We start from the raw sequence: 20,948 nt of genomic DNA on the forward strand, positions 1-20,948 counted from the left end.
CCTCCTTTGGGGCTTCCTGGGTGCTCCTACATGCTGGGTCTGAGCTGGTGAGGATAGGGGACAGTGACAACCTAGTGAGGTCAGTGTTAAGTGGAGGGAAGGCTGTGCTAGCCCTACAGAGGGACACAGGACCCCTAGATGTCAGAGAAGACTGCCTGAAGGGGGGACTAACTCTTATCTCATTTTCGGATTGTTCGTTGCTAGTATATAGAAATAAGACTGAGTTTTGTGCATTGATATTATATCCTGCCACCTTGCTGTGCTTGTTTATTAATTCTAACAATTTTTTAGTGGAGTCCTTGGAATTTTCTATATACACAATCATCTAATCTGTTAATAGTTTTACTTCTTCCTTTCCAGTCTGGATGCCTTTTATTTCTTTTTCTTGCCTAATTGCTCTGGCAGGAACCTCCAGTACAATGTTGAGCAGAAGTAGTGAGAGCAGATGTCCTTGCTTTGTCCCTGCTCTTAGGGGAAAGTGTTCAGTCTTTCACCGCTGAGCATGACGTTTGCTCAGGGTGTTTCGTAGACGCCCTTTACCAAGTGGAGCAAGTTTCCTCCTATTCCTAGTTTGTGGAGTGCTGTTCTTATCATGAAGGATTGTTGAATTTTGTCAAATGCTTTTTCCCGCATCTATTGAGATGATCATGTGGTTTTTGTCTTTTATTTGATTGATACAATGTAATTTGTTGAATTTTTTTTTTTATAATTTTATTTATTTATTTATTTTTTACCCCAAAGCCCCAGTAGATAGTTGTACGTCATAGCTGCACATCCTTCTAGTTGCTGTATGTGGGACGCGGCCTCAGCATGGCCGGACAAGCAGTGCGCCGGTGCGTGCCTGGGATCTGAACCCAGGCCGCCAGCAGCGGAGCGCACGCACTCAACCGCCAAGCCACTGGGCCGGCCCCACATGCGTTGAATTTTGAACGCTAAATCAACCTTGCATTCCTGGGATAAGTCCCACTTGGCATGGTGTAGAATCTTTTTTTTTTTTTATCTATTTTTTATTTATTTATTTTTTGTGAGGAGGACTAGCCTTGAGCTAACATCCCATGCCAGTTCTCCTCTTCTCACTGAGGAAGATTGGCCCTGGGCTAACATCCGTGCCCATCTTCCTCTACTTTACATAGGACGCCGCCACAGCATGGCTTGACAAGCGGTGCATCGGTGCGCGCCCAGGATCCGAACCTGCCAACCCCGGGCCGCTGAAGCGGAGCGCATGCACTTAACCGCTGCGCCACGGGGCCAGCCCCAATTTTGGTGAGGATTTTTACGTCTACTTTCATAAAGGATATTGGTCTGTAGTTTTCTTGTGATGTCTTTGGTTTTGGTATCAGAGTAATGCCAGCCTCATAGAATGAGTTCCTTCCGCTTCTGTTTTTGGAAGTTTGTGAAGGATTGGTGTTCATTGAGTTCAGTTGCAGCTGCAGGCAGTGTGGACAAAGACCTGGAGGCAGGTGCTTGGTGGATTTGGGTAATGGGAGCTATGGGTTCTGGCTGGCACGGGTGCACAGGGGTGGAGGGCAGCAGGAGAGCCTGTGGGAAAGGTCCATGGGGGCTGTATCTGGAAGGGCCAGGTGGGCATGCGGAGGCCCTGGAGATTCAGAACAGAGCCGTGATGAGAATGGCATGTGTGTTGGAGAGTGTGCCGAGTGGAGGGTGATGGAGGGAAGAGACTGGAGGTGGGGGAGGGAATTGAGGAAAGGAAGTGGTGGGGGGCTGCCCAGAAGTGGCCAGGCAGGATGGCTGGGGGAGGAGAGGGAGGTGGCCTGGGGGATGGGTACACTGCCAGGGGAGGGATTGGCAAGGATGCTGGGCACAGAGGCAGGCAGGAGCCTCTATGCGGGGAGGCTGCAGTGACAGGCGAAGGCTGGTTGCAGTGGGAAGGGGCCAGAGAGGCGGCCTGAGGTGGAGGCTGGGAAACCAGGGAGGGGCGCCCAGTATGGACAACCAGCTGGAAGCAGGGCCCAAGCTGTTAGAGCTACCCTCTGCTGTAGGTGGCCCATCTCAGTGGCAGCCTGTATGCAAGTGGGAGGTGGAGGAGGCAGAATGTTTGAGAGGCCAGCAAGGGCCTTCACCAGCCGTTGGCCAGCCTGGGGGTCTCCTAGGAAAGAAACTCACATATGTCCAAGAAGGGCTGCCAAAGACCAGACCCCTGACCCCTGAAGGGAATCGAGGGGTGGAGGCCCATCGAGTCAGATAGGGCAAGCAGCCTGCCCAGTAGGGCGCTCGAGGAACCGCAGACCTGTCCGTGAGCCTGAGTGCGTGCCAGCGTGGTGGGGGCTCTCGGCCAGCCGGACCCGCTTCAGAACAAACCCCGCACAGCCCTGGAAGGCAGGGCGGCCATCACCCCCATTTACAGAGGCGCAGACTGAGGCTCAGGGAGGAGAAGCCACTTTCTCAAGGGCGCTCGCCATCCAGGAGCCGGCTGGGATTGGGACCTGGGCCTGGGGCCTTCCAGCCGCGCGGGGACACTCGCAGTGTTGGGGCTGTGAAGCGGGATGCCTCGCTTGCATCGGTGGCTTCTTGATTCTCGGCTGCACTTGAGACGTCCGCTTCGCGCCCCCCATCCTCAGAGCAGCAGACGGGGAAACTGAGGCCCTGCGGGGCGGCGGACGCGGGGTGACGGGCGGAGGCGCGGGGCCGGCGGAGCTCTCCACCTGCCCGCCCCCGCGCCCGCCCGCGAGGGGAGGAGCCGGCGCCGCCTCGGCCCGGGCCGGGGGCGCGCGGCATGGCGGGCGCGGGTGCGGCCGCGGAGCTGGGGCCGGCGGGAGGCGGGCGCCGAGGACGAGGCGGCGGCCGGGGGGCCCGGCCCGGGGCCGTGTCGGTGCGCGCAGGGGAGGCGGGCGGGGGCCGCCCCCCGGAAGCCGGCCCTGCCCGCCGCGTGGACGCCGTGAGTACTGAGCGCGGACCCGACCTGAGCCCCCGGACCCCGAGCCCGCGCTTCCTGCGAGAACAAAAGCGGGCGTGGGCCGGCGGGCTGGCGGGTCTGGGGGCCCCAGGCGGGACGCGGGCCGTCCCTCTGCCAGCACCTCCCCCTGGGTGGGCGTGAGCGCCGGTACCCTTCTTCCCGCCGCGGGGCTCCGTCTGGGCGGCAGGCGCGGGGGGTGGGGGTAGGGGTGGCCGCGCCTTTGTTCCGAGCCTCCGCTGTTGGTGGGGGCCCAGGCCCGAGGGGTCGGCTTTGTGTGCAGATGGAGCCGGAGCGGGCAGCCGGGTGACCTAGGCAGAGGCGGTGGCAAAGGGGCAGCCCAGGCCCCTAGAGGCGGTGAACATTTGATGGAGGATGCTGGTTCGCTAAGAGCAAAGAGGTTCTCTTTGTGTGTGTGTTTTGGGGATGCGGCCTGTAGTGGCAGGAGTCCCAGCAGGACTGGGTCTCTGGGTCTGACCCTAACTGCTCCACCACCGGCTTAAGGGTGACGCTGACCACACCCCTTCTCCTCCAACTCCACTGGGACCCCAGGAGGAACCAGGACCGGGGTGGGGTGGGGGCAGGCACAGACAAAACAGTGCAAGGTTGGGTGCTGTTCGGAGGGACCAGGGGTGGAGGAGACCCGGAATGTGACTGGGCATTGAGGTGCCTCACGGAAGAGAACACTGAATTTGGGTCTTGAAGGACGAGTAGGAGTTCTCCATGTGAAGAGAGGTAATGATCATTCCAGGCAGAGGCCAGAAGTGTGAAACAGCCTGGCAGGTTTCAGGGAGAGCAGCTGGAGCATGAGTAAGAGGGTGGGGGAGGGGCAGGGCCTGACCCCTGCGCCTGGCGTGTTGGGTCCTGTGGGGCTGGGTTAGCCCTAAGACAGTCAGCCTGTCCCTGGTGACCAAGTACTATGTGGTCTCTGAGGAGTGTTGCATCAGCCAACCCACCAAATGGTCCTCATGGCCATTGCTGACTAGGGTGTGCTACATGCCAGGCCGCATCTGCTCTGTCCTCCCATTTTACAGCTGCAGCAACTGAGGCCCAGGGATCCCCCAGAAAGCCAAGCCAGGACCAGAATCTAGGTTGTCTGACCTGCGAACTGGAGGCTCTTGGCCAGCTGCTTTCCTGCTTCCTGGTCTCAGAGCCTTAAGAAAGGGATAGACAGAAGCCAGCTAAGGGTGGGCAGGAGTGGATTGTGGGGCATTTAGGGGCCGTGCCCCTCACTCTCTCCCTGCTGAGAGTCAGAGCTGGTGGAGAGGGTGCCCAGGGCCTGCCCTAAACCCTGTACCTCTTTAACTCCTTCCTTCAGTTTGTGACCCCAGTCACCTTCTCCTGAAAGCCCTCCCTGACTTCCTGTCTAGGGCAGGCCCCATTATAGGCTCACTTGGCCCTCGGACTTGGGGACCTCATGGCCTAAGGCCTGACTTACCTGGGCCAGGGGTTTCCTGAGTCCATTCGCCGCTGTACCCCAGCCCCCATGGGGCCTTGAGCTCAGTAGGTGTGTACAGAGTGAACCAGTGTCGATGGAGGAACACAGCTCACAGGATCCCTGGGGTTCAGGTGTGTGGCTGAATGGACCAGGGGGTGTCCGAGTGGACCAGGTCTCTCCCTAGGGTCCCACCTGGAAGCCTGGGCCTTCAGAAAAGGGGTTCTTACCTCTTGCTGCTTTGAACCTTCATGCTCTCTCCAGGATCTTGGCAGTGTCCCCCCTGCATGTCCCCAGCTAAGCTATCTTTTGTCCCCCACACCTGGCTGAGATATGTCCCCTTTTATTGCAGCTTCATGGCGGCCGAGGAGATGCACTGGCCTGTCCCTATGAAGGCAATTGGCGCCCAGAACTTGCTAACCATGCCAGGGGGTGTGGCCAAGGCTGGCTACCTGCACAAGAAGGGCGGCACTCAGCTGCAGCTGCTCAAATGTGAGTCCCCTGGGCGGTGGGGGGCACCATGGGAGGGCGTGGGGACAGGGCTGGGCCCCAGCCTTGCTGACCCGCTGGGCCTCCTTGGGCAAGCACCCAGCCTCTCTGAGCCTCTGCTTTCTTACACGGAAGGCCCTCCGGAGTTTCCCTTCCCTCCCTCATGGCCGGTACGGCTGGAGGACCTGAGGTCGGCTTCCCCAGCCCCATGACTGTGGGAGGGTCCGGGGTGGTACAGCTGGGCAGAGATCGGACTGGCATTTGGTGCACTGTGCTGATCAGCTGGCCAGAGGAGCTTCAGCCTGCAGCAAGGGTCTAGGGGCCCTTGGTGGCCTTGTAGGTCTGGCCCCTGGGTGGTGCCCTTGCCTTATCTGGCGGGTGTTCAGTGAGCCCACCTGCCAGCCAAGACCTGGCTCTGCACTGGACCTCCAGAGCTGCGTGAGATTGGGGCTCTGGTTCCTAGGACAGCAGGCTGGGAAAGGGAGGGAGCCCCCAGAGCTGGGAGATGCCCAGTTGTCAAGACTCTGAAGGCCAAAGAGCATCAGGGCCTTGCCCATCCCTCTGACCAGCCATGGGCGCCCCATGCCTTTGCCCCAGCAGTGCTCTCTGCCAGGGACTGCCTGGCCCTGTGCTACCTGGTTGAAGTGCCCCACACTGGGCTGTTTGGTTTCTGTATGAATGCCCATTGGACAAGGAGCCTCCAAGGAGGGGCTGTAACTGACCTGACGCCAGGTCCGGGAGGGGCTTCTTGGGGATGGGACAGTGGAGTGTGAGTTCTCAGCGTAACTGCCCAGCCTGGGGGTTGGTTCCACACCAGTGGCTCTTGGTGGCAGGCTCTCTGGGCTTCTTTGCCCCCACCCTCGCTCTGGCAGCCTGGGGTAGAGGGAACCTCCAGCAGCCCTGCAGCATCCAGCCAGGCAGCTGTGGCCTCCCTGGGCCTCTTGCCCTGGTTCTGCCCTTCCTTGAGCCAGCCTCCTTGCCCCTGAGGGCCCGTGGGCTAGCTCCCTGAATCTACCCCATCCTGGGAGTGGCCAGGCCTGTCCTCGAGGCTTGCCAGCATGCCCATGAATTTGTCCACATTTGGCTCCACAGTGGCCTCTTGGGAAGGGGGTAGCATGCCAGCCCAGCTCCCTGCCTTTCCATTCTGTGGGGTTCAAAGGCAGGAGGCCTGGCCCAAAGTTGCCCAGGGCCTCTGAAGAGGGTCCCCAGAGTAGGGTCTACCCAGTGGCCCCCTGAGGCTCATCCCTGCGCTCGCCACGCTGCCTGCAGGGCCCCTGCGCTTTGTCATCATCCACAAGCGATGCATCTACTACTTCAAGAGCAGCACATCTGCCTCCCCGCAGGGCGCCTTCTCGCTGAGCGGCTATAACCGGTGAGTGCCCACCCTGCCGGTGGACCCAGGGGCCCCACGGCCAGCTGCTTCCCCGCCAGCCTGCCTCCACAGAGCTTTGGCTGGGCCTGACCCTGTTTCCCTCCAAAGAAAGTCCCCCACCCCTTTGGACCACACCCAGCCTCTGCCACTCCCTCTGCCTCCAGGTGGCCTCATCCCCTCCTCATAGTCTACCCTCAGGCCTTTGCTGAGGGCGTGGGGGTGAGGCTGGGGGCTTCTTACAGCTTTGTGGGTAGGCCTCAAGGATTGGGACAACCTGCTCTCCAGAGTCCACATCTGGCCGCTGCCTAGTGACTTCTGCATCCCTCCTTCTCACCCACCCTGCCCCCTCACCCACCACCTCCTTCTAAGAGGCCAAGAGCCCAGCCCACCTCAGGCCCTACCCTAGACCTCCCTGGCTCCAAGGGCCTCCCAGGCTGGGGACCAGCTTCCTGCTGCACATGTGCACGGACTGGGTCCATCCAATGAGGGGCCACTGGCCTGCCCTCGAGGGGCTCCTAATGGGAGGTGGGCACTGGACCAGAGCCTCACTGGTGTGATAGGCATGCTGGCCCCCCATCCATGGCCTCGGGGGCCCGCAGAGCAGGAGTGAAGTGTGGCTCCTTGGTATCATACCACCCGGGTCATACACCCTATGGCATTAGTCTGTGCCCCCCACCTCCTCGGGAGGGCCTGGCCCCTCCTGCCTATGAGGACCCAAGGGTCCCATGGTGTCAGTGGTGGGACTGGGACTCCCAGGGCATGACTCTAGGCGTTGGCTTGCACCCTACAAGCTCAGTTGGGGAGGCTTGCCCAAGCATCCAGCCCAGGGCCAGGCCCCCAGGCCAGCCGAGGCACTTACGAGGAGGGAGGAGGCTCCAGGGCCCTGTGGCTGCCAGTGGGCACTGGTGGATCAGATGGTGATCCTGGTGGTCCAGGCAGATGGGCACACCTGACCCAAGTGCCTGGCCCAGCAGGAACCCCCCATGGTAGACTTTGTGATCTCTGTGCAAACCACAGATCATGGCTTGGGGAGCAGCCACAGGGAGTCACTTCCCTGAAATGCAGTCAGGGGTGCTGCCGGGTAGCAGGGGCAGGGCGGAGGCTGACACAGAGCCCCATGAGGGCCCCCAACGGGGAGGCCAGGCAGAGATGAAGGTGGGAGGGTGGCATCCATGTAAAGTGGCATTGGTGAGCAGCGAGGGTGATATGTCCTTGTCTCAGAACCCCGCACTCTGCTGCTCCCAGGAAGCCCTCCCAGACCCCAGCACTTCTGTCGGCTCACGGCCCACCCTTGCCCACATGCTCCCCTCTGCCTGACACATCTAGGCCTTCAGCCTGGAGCATCCACAGGCAGACCATCCATGTCTGCCTCTGTCCCTCGGGGCATGGTGCTCAATGCCAAGACCTATCCGGGGGTGGGGGCTGTGCTGAGGCCATCCTTGTGGGCCTGGACCAGGTAGTAACCACTGGCGCTGTGCCCTCAGGGTGATGCGAGCGGCTGAGGAGACAACGTCCAACAACGTCTTCCCCTTTAAGATCGTCCACATCAGCAAGAAGCACCGCACGTGGTTCTTCTCAGCTTCCTCTGAGGACGAGCGCAAGGTAACCCGGGGGCCAGGCTGGCCCTGCCTTGGGTGGAGGGGAGCTGACAGGGCCCACTCCAGGCCCTGAGAGGATGTGGCTGGGGCATGGGCAGCTGGGTGGGTGCTGCCCCTCAGTCCTCTGTCCTTACGCCCAGAGCCTGGTGCCAGCAGCCACATACTCAGAATATGCTGTCTTAGGGGGAGCTCCAAATGGGCTGAGAGGGGTCTGCAGCCCCAGGATGGCCAGCAGGGTCATCTCCCCTGACCTTGGTGGTCACTGCAGACCAGCCAGGGCAGTGAGGGGAGGAGGGTGAGGGTGAGGCCCTGCCCTGGGCAGCACCATAACCACTGGGGTCCTGACTGACCCACAGAGCTGGATGGCCTTGCTGCGCAGGGAGATTGGCCACTTCCATGAGAAGAAGGAGCTGCCCCTGGACGCCAGGTGGGCCTGGGGATGTGATGGGCAGGCAGGTCTCTAGGGCTGCTGGGCTAGACACCTGTGCCTGCTTCCCAGCCCCTGGGGGCTTGGCCTGGAATCCCCTCCTCAAATGTTTTTCTAAAGGTGCCAGCCAAGCTGCTTGTGTGCGTGCCGTGCATCTGTGTGAGCATGTGTGTGTGCACCCAAGAGTGTGTGCATGCGCCCAAGTGTGTGAGCATGTGTATGTGTGCCCGAGTGTGTATGCATGTATGTGCCCGCACCTGAATGTGTAAACACGTGTGTGCACCCCATGGGTAGTTCCTGTTTAGGGATCACACATGCTCTCACCTGCCACCCAGGAGGCCTAGCATTTGCAGGAGCCCAGAGCTTTGGGTTCCCAGCCCCCTGACGCCCACCCTGGCCCACTCTGGAGTGAGACCAGAGTGAGTCCCCCAGGGCACTGGCTCAGTCTTGGTGACCTCACTGTGAGGTGGCCCAGCAAGCAGCAGGGGTTCTCTGCGTGGGAACAAAAGCTGTCCTGTCCTTTCAGAGATGAGGCCTGGAGAATGCTGGGCACACCCAAGGCAGTCCCGGTCCTGCAGGTCCTGCCTGACCCCAGAGCCCCTGGCCCTCAGTCCTGGCCACTGTCCTGTAGTGGGCTCAGCCCGGAGTTGACTGAGCCCCTGGGGCAGGAGCAGGTGGGGACTTGGACCCAGCCCTGAGGCCTGTCACCATCTGGCCGGTCAAGGGGCCACACTTGTGCCAAGAACCAAAGGGGGGCCAGAGGGAGGCACCACAGCCTCCAGTCCCTGTGTCCTTGTATCCTTGCATGGAGCATGTCCGTCTGTCTGTCCTTGTTTTGTGTTTGTGTATATACGTCCATCTGTCTCTCCATGTGTCCTTGTGTTTATCTGTGCGTATGTCCATATCTGTGTGTCTGTCTGAGTGTCTGTGTGCACATGTATCCATATGTGTGAGCACAAAGGGACCCGCCTGCCCTGTGCTCACCAACCCACGCCCCCCCCCCCGCCCTCCCCACGCTTCAGTGACTCCAGCTCGGACACAGACAGCTTCTATGGCGCAGTGGAGCGGCCCGTGGATGTCAGCCTCTCTCCGTACCCCCTGGACAACGAAGGTGAGGCCTGTCTCCACATCTTCCGCCCACCACCTCTCCTCATCTGGTTGCTGGCAACAGCGGGAGCAGGAACTCCTCTTGGGCTGTCGCCGAGGAGGGGGACACATTTGGGTGTCCTCCCTGTTCTGTTCCTTTGGCTTTCCCAGGCAGCGTGGGTCCACCCTGCCCGCCTCGTCCTTGCCCCATGCCTCCCTGACAGAGCGGTGTTCTGAGGGCCCCCACCCCGCCACCCCGTCCTGGGTGCAGCTGGGCATGGGCTGCCCTTGGTCTGACCCTTCCTCTGCCCCACAGACTATGAGCATGATGATGAGGATGACTCGTACATGGAGCCTGACTCCCCTGAGCCCGTGAAGCCCGAGGGTAGGTGGGGTGACCGGGGGGCCTGGAGAGCTCTGAGTGGAGAGCAGGGGCCGGGCCGGAGCAGACCCCCCTCCCAGGCTGGGAGTGCCGGCCCAGGTCCTGCTCTGGGTGGCCTTAGGCCTGACTGTCTCTACCCCGGGCCTTGGTTTCCCTGCCGTGGCCCAAGTATTAGGAGGAACAGAGCAGAAGAGGCATATACTCTGGCTGGCCCTGCTCATCTCCTCTTCCAGCCTCCACAGTTAGCCTTGGATGGGGGAGAATGTGGAGATAATTAAGGTGGGGTCCTACACTTGGGATGCTGAGCCAGAGGTGGTCCTGGGGGCTGAGAGTGGGGAAGGAGGGACAGCTCTCTATGAGCACCTCTGTACACCAGATGGTCCCTCACCGCCCCACCCCTACCACACCTCCCGAAGCACCCGGCCTAGCAAGGGAGAGGGGCGTGTGCCAGGCATCACATAAGTGCACGGCCAGGTCGGGGAGCGCTATGCCTCTGTCCTGCCACATGTCTCCTCACTCCCTGCCTCTGCCACCTGTCCCATCACTCTCTATTCCTTCTACCCTTCCTGGTTCCCCCACTTCAGGCCCTGCCCCACCCCAGCTCCTCTCATTCTTGTGGATTTCATTATCTCTGGGAACTTGGGACAATCCCTCCACCCCTTGGCCTCCTCTTCAATGACCCTATCCTCTGCCCACCTCAGCCCCCACTCCTGTATCCTCCTCTCAGCTCTGCCTCCCCTTTCAAGAGCACCCAGGTCCAGCCCCCTTCCTTCCTATCAGCTCCCTCCCTCTGGGGCCCCAGCACCCACAGGCCTTCAGCTCACCAGGCCCTCAGCTTCCCCTCCTGGGCCACATGCCTCAACTCCCCCTTCCGGCACAGAGCCCGCCCCCCTCGTCCTGTACACTCTCACTCGCATGCTCCACCCTTTCCTCTCTCTGGCCCTGTGACCCCACTGCTGGAGAAATCCCAGCTCCCTATGCCCCGCTCCTGAACTGCAGCCGAATGTGGCTGGAGATGAGCACACGGGGGCCTCACTTCTCATTCCCAGCCGTGAACCTCCAGGGACTCAGTGCTTCTGCAAACCCACCCCCATGCTCCTGGCGCACTCCCTCCTCACCCTCTGGATCCCCACTCCCATCAGGCTCCCCCTCAGGCCTCTTCCCAAGACATCTCTTATTAGCGTTCCCAGGTGCAATGCTCAGCACCCATGAGCCGCACCTGGCCTGGTGCCTCCCTCCCTGCTCCTCACCTGGCTCACACGCACCAGGTCCCACCTACCTCTCAGCCCTATGCTGGCCCCTTGACACCCGTCCCCACGACTGAGGGCCACCCCAGGGCTTAGGCCTCGCTCACCCCTCACCCGTCACTCCTGGACCCACAGCCAGTGTCATCAATAGGCTGTTGACTCCATTCACATCTCCAGCGGGGACCTCTCCTCTGAACTCTGGACCTGTGCCCCAACAGCTCACTCGATGTCCCCTGGATGTCTTGTAGCATCTTAAACTTGTCATGAGCAAACACCACCCTCATCTTCCTTCCCATCTGCTCTTGCCCATCCTCCTCGCCTCTGTTGGTGGGAATTCCAACCTCCGCTAGCTGAGGCCAAATCCTGGGAGTCCCCTGGCCTCTTCTGTCTCTTTCCCTTTCCCATCTGGGAATCCTGATGTGACATCTAGACTTCAGGAAACTTGCACAGGTTGGGGTGGATGGGGTGGGCCAGGTGGTGAGGGGTGGGCCAGGACCCTGGGAGGAAGGCTGCATCGAGAGTGCTGGGCATAGGGGCTACAGGGTGGCTGGGCGTCAGGTGGGGGCTGCGAGGGGGCGCACATCTACTTGGCCTGGCATTCCATTGCCAGCAGAGGTGATGTTGGTCCAGCCTCCAGCAGGTGACACTTTCTCACTAACTGGGTCTCTTTGCTCTACAGACACCCTGACCCACCCGCCAGCCTACCCCCCGCCTCCTGTGCCCACGCCCAGAAAGCCAGCCTTCGCTGATGTGCCCCGTGCCCATTCCTTCATCTCCAAGGGCCCGAGCCCTCTGCTGCCACCCCCACCCCCTAAGCGCGGCCTCCCTGATGCTGGCCCGGCCCACGAGGACTCCAAGAGGGACCTGCTGGGCCTGAAGCGGGCCGAGCCTTGCCCCAGGGTGCCACCTGCCTCCCGGAGGATGAGCGACCCGCCTCTGGGCAGCATGCCCACCGGGCCCAGCCTCCGGAAATCCCCTTGTTTCCGTGAGAGCACCAGCCCCAGCCCGGAGCCCTGGGTCCCCAGCCACGGGGCCAGCTCTGCCTCCAGCACTGCTAGCACGGCCACTGCTGCCTCCAGGAACTGTGACAAGCTCAAGTCCTTCCACCTGTCCCCCAGGGGGCTGTCCACGTCCGAGCCTCCACCCGTGCCAGCCAACAAGCCCAAGTTCCTGAAGATGGCTGAAGAGGCCCCCCTGAGGGAGGCAGCCAAGCCTGGACTCTTTGTGCCCCCTGTAGCCCCCAGGCCTCCTGCACTGAAGCTGCCTGTGCCTGAGGCCGCAGCCCGGCCTGCAGTCCTGCCCAGGCCAGAGAAACCGCCCCACCCCCACCTCCAGTGAGTCTGCATGGTGCTGGTGCCACTGGAACCCCTCCCAACCTGGCCAGTTCTCCCGGCACCCAGGCCTCCTCGCCCCTGGCACTCTTAGCCTATGACCCAGGGGTACCGGGGGTGTCCAACCTTGCCCTTGAGAATGTCCAGCCCAGTGGGTGGTGGGTGTGAAGCCCATGGCTGCCTCAGAGAGTAGTGGGCAAGGAGGGATTTGGGGCTGCAGGCCTCTCAGAGCCCCTGCCATGCGGTCTGAGGGTTGGGGTCCAGGGAGGGGCCTCTGGGGCTGACTGCCTGCCCTGGGATGGTCAGTGTGGGGAAGGGAGCTCTAGCTGTGAGCTGCTCTGAGCCAGCATGCTTCTGCAGGCCTTCTTCACCCAGCATTGTCCTTCCCACCCCCGCCTGGGGCTCTGGGTGTGTCCCCAGCTCTGGAGCCACCAAGGCTGCCTTTGTGCCCTTCCTGATTGGGTACTTGCTAAAATGCGGAGCATGTCCCTGACTTACCCCTGAGGCCTGCTTGAATCACCTCTGCTTTATTGCTGGGCAGTGCCAGGAGACCGATGTGCCCCCACTTCCACAGTATCTTCCACACCAGTGGCCCTTAGTCAAAGATGTCTAGGACCCGCAGCAGTGAAGGCTCTGGGAGCCACAGGGGCGAGCCTCACGTGGGTGCGCTACCGCAGCACACCCTGAACCTGACCGTGGCACCCTTCTCCCCAGGGCTCCGTTAGCACTGCTGCCCGTGGGGAAGTGCCTGGGCGGACCCCCTGCCATGCTCATAGGTCTGTTTCACAAGGGGCCACAGTGATGCAGACTGGATCCTTTTGCCGAGCCCCAGATCTGGACCCGAGTGCTACAGGGCTGCGTGCTGAGGGCCGATTGTCCATGGTGCAGCCTCACTCACAGCCCAGCCACCCACCCCAGTGTGCCCTTCTTTAATCTTCCCTGAAGCTTGGGACCACCTGGCCTTGTGGGGGGCATGTCCCTTGGGCTTGGGCTGTTCACATCCATCCACGTTTTGTGGCTCTGAGAGAGGCATGACTTGGCTGAGGTCACAAAGCTGGTCAGTGGCAGAGTTGGGGCCTTCTCCCACAGTGTCCAGAGCACTTGTCCACAGTGTGACAACACCAGAACACAGGCCTTCAGGATTCCCCTGCCATTGTCAATGGCAGCCCTGACCTCAGCTCAGGCTTCCAGGCCTTGGGTGATTCTTGCCACCCCAGGGTGGTTAGCACAGGCCTCTCTCAGGCCTCTGTGGTCTTTGGCCTTTGACAGCTACCAGGGCTGTAGCAGCCAGACCTGGCGGGTTCCATGGCTGAGCTTGGTGCGGTCACTTAGAGGGCACACGGGGGTGATGTGTGGAGGGGAACAGGGGGACCCGTCCCATGTCTGACAGCGATGTGGGCTTCCTCTCCTTGCTCCCCTCCCAGGCGATCACCCCCCGATGGGCAGAGTTTCAGGAGCTTCTCCTTTGAAAAACCCCGGCAGCCCTCACAGGCTGACACCTCGCAGGCCGACACTGGTGGGGAGGACTCTGATGAAGACTATGAGAAGGCAAGGCCGAGTGGAAAGTCCAGATCTTGGCTGTGGATGGGTGACTGCGGGAGAACTGCAGACCAGGGAGGCCACTCCCTGGCCATCTCGAGCCCGGAGCCCCCAGGACCCTAGAGCTGAGGGGGGATGAAACATAGTGCAAAGCTTGGGATCTCTGCACAGGCTGGCAGCCAGTTGGGGGGCGATATGGGGGGGTGCTGGCCACGAGTACCACTCACACCATGACACTGACTACCATTGGCCTCTCTCCAGGTGCCACTGCCCAACTCGGTCTTTGTCAACACCACGGAATCCTGCGAAGTGGAAAGGTCAGCAGGAAGCCCTTTCTCCAAAGCCTTGTTTTTGCAGACATGAGGTCCTCTGCTGCCCCCCATCCCTGCCCCATCTTCCTGCTTTTCTGTCCCCTTCACTCACCTTGGTGCTGGGCAGTTGCTGGCACAAGTACATGGCTGAGCACAGCAAGAATCCCGGCAGAACAAGGGGTCCCATCAGCTCAGTCCCATGCTGGCCCTCCCCGCTGGGCGTGGCCCAGAGCTCTGTAGGCCGGCCCTCATGGCACCCACTGCTCTCTGATCTTGAGCTGCAGAATAGCGAGAGGACAAAAAGCCACACTGGGGAGTGGGGCTGTAGGGTCCCCAAGTGAGTTGTGTGAGGATGGCTTACTCGTTGACAAGACTGTTTTATTTTAGGCTGTTCAAAGCCACGAGCCCCCGGGGGGAGCCCCAGGACGGACTCTACTGCATCCGGAACTCCTCCACCAAGTCAGGGAAGGTCAGTACCCAAGGAGGATGCTCTGGCGGTCACCTTGCCTAGCAAAGGCCCCCCAGGACTGCGGCATTGTGGTGGGGTCTTCTGGCTGTCCACACACCCAGGCCGATGGCGAGCGCAGGACTTTATAGCTTATAGATCACGTCCCCATGCAGCCTCTTATCTGTCATCTCAGCCAAGTTCCATCCTTGGAGTCTCTGCCTGGCAGGCCCCCTCCCTACCTATTCTCAGGAACTAAACACCATCTGCAAACTGGGGGCAATGATGGCCACCTCTCAGCACAAGCAGGAGACGGGAAGGAAGTGCTGGGGGCCCCAGGACTCTGATGGGGGTGGGGGGTTCCTGCACTTTGAAGAGGAGGCTGCTTGGGGCAGTGGGAATGGCGGGAGGTCTATTGGCTCTGGCTCTGCCCCTCCAAGGGTGAATTGTGTGACCTCACTAAGCCTCAGTTTCCCCATGTGTATCGGAGATGGTCCTAGGGTGGACAGGACCTGCTACTGTTATTCAAGTCTCATCAGAGGCTAACTGAGGGCAGGAGTCCCAGGGCAAGGGGCTGCCTGCCTTGACCCTGCTGCCCATGTGCAGGGCAACCCTCCCTGCATCACCCCTAAGGGCCACAAGACCCAGCCTTGGTCCTGCTGCCTGCCTCTGGGTCTCAGATTCATCTCTCCCGAGGTCAGTGCTCGTCTCAGCTGAGCCATCTGTTGCCCGCTTCTCTTCCTGCAGGTTCTGGTCGTGTGGGATGAAACCTCCAACAAGGTGAGGAACTACCGCATCTTTGAGAAGGTAAGCAGGCTGGCCCTGCCCACGGGCCCCGGACAGGAGAGGGACCCTGGCTTGGAACTTAGTAGGGGCAGGGCAGAGTCTCCCTGATAGAGTGTAGGCAGTGGGTGGACTGAGGCGGCACTTCCGGATGCCACCCCTCCCCCAAGGCCTCCACCTCCCTGCTCCCCTTGCCTAGCTGTGTCCTCAACTGACCGTGGGGTAGTTGATGGAGTGATGGGGTAGGGGATGGAGTGATCAGCCCTCGACCCTGGACTTACTTACAGACCTTGGCCGTACCCCTTGGGCACAGTGGGGGTAGTGAGGCGGGAACTTGGAGCAGGCAGGAGGTAACGTGGGGCAGCCAGGAACAGACCTGACTGTTGTCGTTACTGCTGACTGCCCCATGTTGCAGGGAGGGTCAGGTTGGCCCGGCCCCCCTGACCCTGCCACCTTCCCCCAAACCAGGACTCTAAATTCTACCTGGAGAGTGAGGTCCTGTTTGTGAGCGTGGGCAGCCTGGTGGAGCACTACCACACCCACGTGCTGCCCGGCCACCAGAACCTGCTGCTGCAGCACCCCTACGGCTATGCTGGGCCCAGGTGACGCCTGCACCATGTGCTGCTGGGCAGAGGCGACCCCGGGGGCCATGACCTCAGTGCACACAGATGGAGACTGGCTGGCGTGGGAGCATGAGCAGGAGCGAGCACCGTGCTCTGACCCGGGGCTCCCCAACAGACACCCTGTAGAATCTGCCAGGCCAGGCCCCACCCAGCAGGCTGGGTCCCCTGGGCTAGGCCAGGCCCCAGGCACCAGAGGATTGAGGACTCTATCTCACCCTGCCTGCCCTGCCCACTTCTCAGGAGCCCAGGGTCCCAGGGTCCCAGGACGGAGCCCTGCCTGGGCTTCGTGGACAGGAATTCTGGTCCCCTCCAGCACACGCATCCTGCCCTGGGCTGGGAGCTGAGCAGGGCTGGGGCATTTGGGGTAGGGCCAGGGCCTGGCCCCAGGATCCCCCAGAAATGCTAAGATACAGCCTCCAGGAGGGGCTGTTGCCACACAATAAAGCACAGAAGACCTTTGCTTAGGTGGCCGGGGCTTTATTGGGAGGAAGTGGTGACAGGCCTTAATTGAGTACCCACACCAATGTACAGGTGGTGACTGCAGCAGGTCAGCTCACAGAACCCTAAGAGGTGGTCTCCCTGTCTTCAAGAGCACAGGTTGCTAAATCACTTGCCCTGGCTGCACAGCTGCTAAAAGAACGGGTCCCAAACTTGAGCAGTCTGAGCTCAGAGCCTGCACTCCCAAATCACCAGCTTCTACTGCCACAGGTCAGGTCTAGGCAAAGGGGCTGCAGAGCCGAAAGATCCCCCACATCTCCCATTGGGTCATTTGCTGGATTAACAAATGGTTACTGGGAGACAGCTGGGCAGGAGGTGCTCACAGTGCACGCTGTCCAGGGCAGTGGGGTGTGCAGGGGCTGGGAGCTTGGAACCCAGCTGGCGGCTCCAGGAAGATTTCTTGGAGGAAGTGGTGGCTACAGTGGGGTGGGAAGAGTAGACCCTGAGTAGGCCAACGGTGGGCAGGGACCGTGGTACCCAGATGCCTGAGTCTCCGGGCATCCCCAGCTCAGACCCAGCCCTGATCATCCCTCACTTCCTGCGTTGAATTCCAGCAGGCCACTCTCCCTGGCACGGTCATCCAGGCTGGATTTCTTTTTGTGAAAATAGACTCAGCTGGGTGTCAGGGCTGGCAGGGATCCCAGGGTCATCTGATACTGCACTTTATGATGAGAAGGAGGAATGTGCTATGTAAAACCCAAGCCACAACAGCACTTGTGCCCATTGGTTAGTGATTAACAGCCCCTGGAGTGACGGACGATAATTAGACTACTTGTGGTGACCACGATGAAGTCAACTCAGAAATTTATAAACAATGTACACCTGAAATTTCACAATGTTATAAACCATTATGATCTCAATAAAGTCACTGGGATAAATAAATGAATAAGTAAGTAAGTAAATAAATAAATAAATAAATAAATAAATAAATGAAAACAGCCTGTCGAGGAGGCCCTGTGTTTGGACTTGCCCTCCCCCCACCGCCTGGCCATGTTCTGGGGTGGGGTGGTCAGCGGATATGGGAGGCCGTGGCCCCCTGCCCTGAGGTGCTGTGGGGAGCATTAGGGACAACAGCAGCCATCTGCTTCCAGGAACTGACTGTCAAGCGTGGTCTCTGCAGATGTTTCCTCTTTAGCCCGCCTGGGGGAGGGGTCAGTGTGGAATGGTCAAGTTTGGGGCACAGGAAACTTCCGGTGTTTCCCACCATCTCTCAGCAATTCCTTCTCCCTGCAGTCACGATTCTTGGCCCTCTCTGCCCTGAACTCGCTGGGGGAACCCAGTGAGGCACACCATTCCCCACTGTGGCTGCAGCTTCCCTTCCTGTAAAATTTTGAATGTGGGCTTGGATCAGGGACCAGTTTCCAGCCAGTACCCCCCGGGCTGGTGGTATGCTGCAGGACACAGGACGCAATGGCTTTTAGCTAACATGTGGCCACTTTGGAGCCAGCTCAGTGGCTGAAACATATGTGAAGATCCCTGAGCTGGAAGGTTTGGAGGTTCTTGGGCTCAGAACCAGGTGATAGGTCCTTCCAGCCACCTGGACAGATGAGTCCTGTGGCCGCCCAATGCCCACCCCAGGGCCTGACCTGGCCTTGCCTCTCTTCCCAGACCCAGGGCCTGCCTGGACAGCTGCCCACCTCTTTGTGAACTACCCCTCGGGCCCAGGGCCTCAGCTGCAAGTGTGTGTTGGGGATGATGGACTGGATCCCAGGCCATGGTCCTCCCACGTGAAGGTGGAGCCGGAAGGGGACCCACTCCCCCCTCCCAAGACCTGCCATGAGTGTTCCATTCCTCATACAGGGCTGGAGGGTGGTTACCATGTACTGAGCACTCCCTGTGTTCAAGGCGCTAAGCTGGGTACTGACATAGTTTGACTGGAGAAGCAGCTGTTATTAGTCCTGTTTTACAGGTGAGGAAACTGAGGCTCAGAGAGGCCCAGATTCAAGTCCCAGCTCTGCCACTTACTGCCATGGGATCTGTCCCTCCCTGCTTTGAGTAGAGACCCTGGTGCCTGCCTAGCCCCCACTACCCTTCATGGCCTCCGATAGTCATTGTGGGATGTCTAGTTAGTCCAACTCCCAGGGCTCTGGACGTGCCTTCCCCCACCTGAGGGGGCACAGCTCTGGGGGGAACAAAACTGACCTGGCTTACTCTGCTTTGCCTTCCCGGCCCCAGTCTGTGGGGATAAACCAACAGGAGGCCTCAGACTTGCCCAGGGGCTGTCCTGCCCCCGCATGTTACAGATAGGGAACTGAGGCTCAAAGAGGATTCACTGACTTGCCCAGCATTCATGGTGAGTTCAGAGATGGGTTCAATTCCTGGGCTCGGGAAAAGGGCCCAGACACTTTGGGAAGCTTCTCCAAGCCAAGGACTGAACATGGTTTTACTTTTCCGACAGTTGATCAGAAAGAGTGTGGTGAGCCTCCTTACCCTCTGTTAATGGAGATTTTTACTGTAAAAAGAGATGTTTTTAGAACAAGAAGAGACCTCACAAAACAAGTCTAGAGTTGCTCCCAGTCCCCGCCCAATCTGGGTCACATTGCGTGGACACCCCCTGCTGGTCCAAAGAGGAGCGTCCTGCACCCCAGGCGGGATGGGTGGCTCTGACAGGGCAGAACGAAATGGCAGGGAAGACAACGCAGCGAGCTGGGGCCAAGGGGCTTCTTGCTAGTTGCCCACTGGGGCTGGCCTCTAGAGGGGATGGCCTAGAGGACACCAAGGCCACACAGGGAATATGGGGCAGAGTTGGCACTTGAACCAAATCCATGTGTCTCTGGAGGAGGGGCAGTGAGGGGAGGGCCACAGCCTCTGTCTCTGGTGGTGACCCGGTAGCATGGAGCCCCTAGCCAGGCCACCAGCTCACACATCTAGCTCCTTGTCTTTGTGCCTGCACGTCCTGCCCCTCCCCGCTGGAAAAGACTGCCTGTTGAGGGATCTTGGGGAGGGCTCCTGTCCTGGGGGGGGGCAATGACTCCTGAAAATGGTTGATAGTGGCCATCCCCCAGCAAGCTACCTTCCAGCCCTTTCTCGCCAGAGGCAGAGTCTTGGAGTGCAGAGCCAATCCGATCTGCCTCCTTCAGACCTTCCTTCGCTCCTCAGGAACCTTAGAGGCTCCCTGACAGCTGCCCCTGCCTTCCCTCCGGCCTCATCCCTGGCGGTGCCCCGAGCTACTCAGAGCTGAGGCACACTCCTTTTCCCTTTCATTTTCTGTGGCATACAACACACGTTCAGAACAGCGAGCAAAATACAAATGTGCAGCCTAACAAATTGTTATGAAGTGAACATCTGTGTAATTCCCATCAAGAAGCAGCCTCTCCAGCACCCACATGTCCTCCCCATCACAGTGCCACCACCTCCCTCTCTCGCAAGTAACTCCTGCCCTGGCTTTGGTGAGGCTCACGTTCTTGTTTTGCTATAAAGCTTTCACCACCCAATTATGCATCCATCGCAGCGGTTTCCTGTTTTTGTATTTTATATAAATGGAACCAGAGGAAGACAAATGCTGCATGATTTCACTCATATATGGAATATAACAAACACATGGATAAAGAGAACAGATTAGTGGTTACCAGAGGGGAATGGGGCGGGGGGTGGGTGAAAGGGGTAAAGGGGCACATATGTGGGATGACAGACAATAATTAGACTTCTTGGGATGACCACGATGAACTCTACTCAGAAAATGATAAACAATAATGTGCACCTGAATTTTCGCAATGTTATAAACCATTATTATCTCAATAAAGTTACTGGGGAAAAAAATTTTTAAAAAATGGAATCATACAAATGCAAGCTTTGGCATCTGGCTTCTTTGCTCATCATTATATCTTTGAGATTTGTTCATGTTGCTGTACATAGCTGTAGTTTGTTCAAGTTCATTGCTGAAAACTGTTCCATTGTATGACTATATCATAGTTCACAGTTCCATTTTATTGTAGATGGACATGTGGTGTGTTTCTAGTTTGGGGCAATCACAGACAATGCTGCTAGCTAGTCTTGTCCATGTTTTTGACGCCTGTGTGCCTGAGTTTCTCTAGGGTATGTACCCAGGACTCCTGGGTTCTAGGGCATCAAGATCTGTCACTGTTTTCCAAAATGTTATTCTTCCACTTTACACTCCCACCAGCAGTAAAAGAGAATTCCCTTGGTTCCACATCCTTGCCAACACTTGGTATTGTCAAACTTTTTTCATTTTTGCCAGTCTGGTAGGTGTATAATTATGACTTTGATATGCATTTAGCTAATTACTAATGAGGTTGAGCACATTTTCATATGTTTATCAACTATTTTGATTTGTCTCCTGTGAAGTGTCTATTCAAATCTTTTGCCTGTTTTTTTATGTTTGTCTTTTTCCTATTAATCTATAAGAATTCTTTATATAGCCTTGCTTTGGTCGGTAATGTATGTTGCAAATATCTTCTTCAACTCTATAATTGTTTTTTGCATATGGCAAGAGGTAAGGATTCACTTTTGT

The 20,948-nt window shown here is 58.9% G+C and overlaps 1 protein-coding gene across 9 annotated transcripts in view; it reads left to right on the forward strand.

Moving 5' to 3' along the window:
* The window catches only part of SH3BP2 (SH3 domain binding protein 2), a 39,639-nt gene extending 22,224 nt beyond the window's left edge, over positions 1-17,415 (forward strand). For 3 of the 9 annotated variants that reach the window (XM_087434830.1, XM_014788834.2, XM_004432230.3), the window contains exons 2-13: positions 4,699-4,838; positions 6,105-6,207; positions 7,692-7,809; positions 8,162-8,232; positions 9,255-9,343; positions 9,635-9,703; positions 11,627-12,281; positions 13,703-13,826; positions 14,079-14,134; positions 14,516-14,597; positions 15,321-15,380; positions 15,825-17,415. In XM_087434830.1, coding sequence (XP_087290956.1) covers positions 4,703-4,838; positions 6,105-6,207; positions 7,692-7,809; positions 8,162-8,232; positions 9,255-9,343; positions 9,635-9,703; positions 11,627-12,281; positions 13,703-13,826; positions 14,079-14,134; positions 14,516-14,597; positions 15,321-15,380; positions 15,825-15,962 — 1,701 coding nt within the window. In that variant the 5' untranslated portion in view covers positions 4,699-4,702 and the 3' untranslated portion in view covers positions 15,963-17,415. Of the gene's footprint in view, positions 1-1,133; positions 1,264-2,796; positions 2,897-3,151; positions 3,647-4,229; positions 4,481-4,698; positions 4,839-6,104; positions 6,208-7,691; positions 7,810-8,161; positions 8,233-9,254; positions 9,344-9,634; positions 9,704-11,626; positions 12,282-13,702; positions 13,827-14,078; positions 14,135-14,515; positions 14,598-15,320; positions 15,381-15,824 lie in introns of those variants that run through there. The other 6 variants (XM_087434828.1, XM_087434825.1, XM_087434827.1 and 3 more) reach the window with 6 other exon arrangements.
* The last annotated feature ends 3,533 nt before the right edge of the window (positions 17,416-20,948 follow it).

This window comes from Ceratotherium simum, chromosome 8 (genome assembly GCF_057802395.1).
Source record: "Ceratotherium simum simum isolate JZ-2026a chromosome 8, ASM5780239v1, whole genome shotgun sequence".
NCBI classification, from domain to species: Eukaryota; Metazoa; Chordata; class Mammalia; order Perissodactyla; family Rhinocerotidae; genus Ceratotherium; species Ceratotherium simum.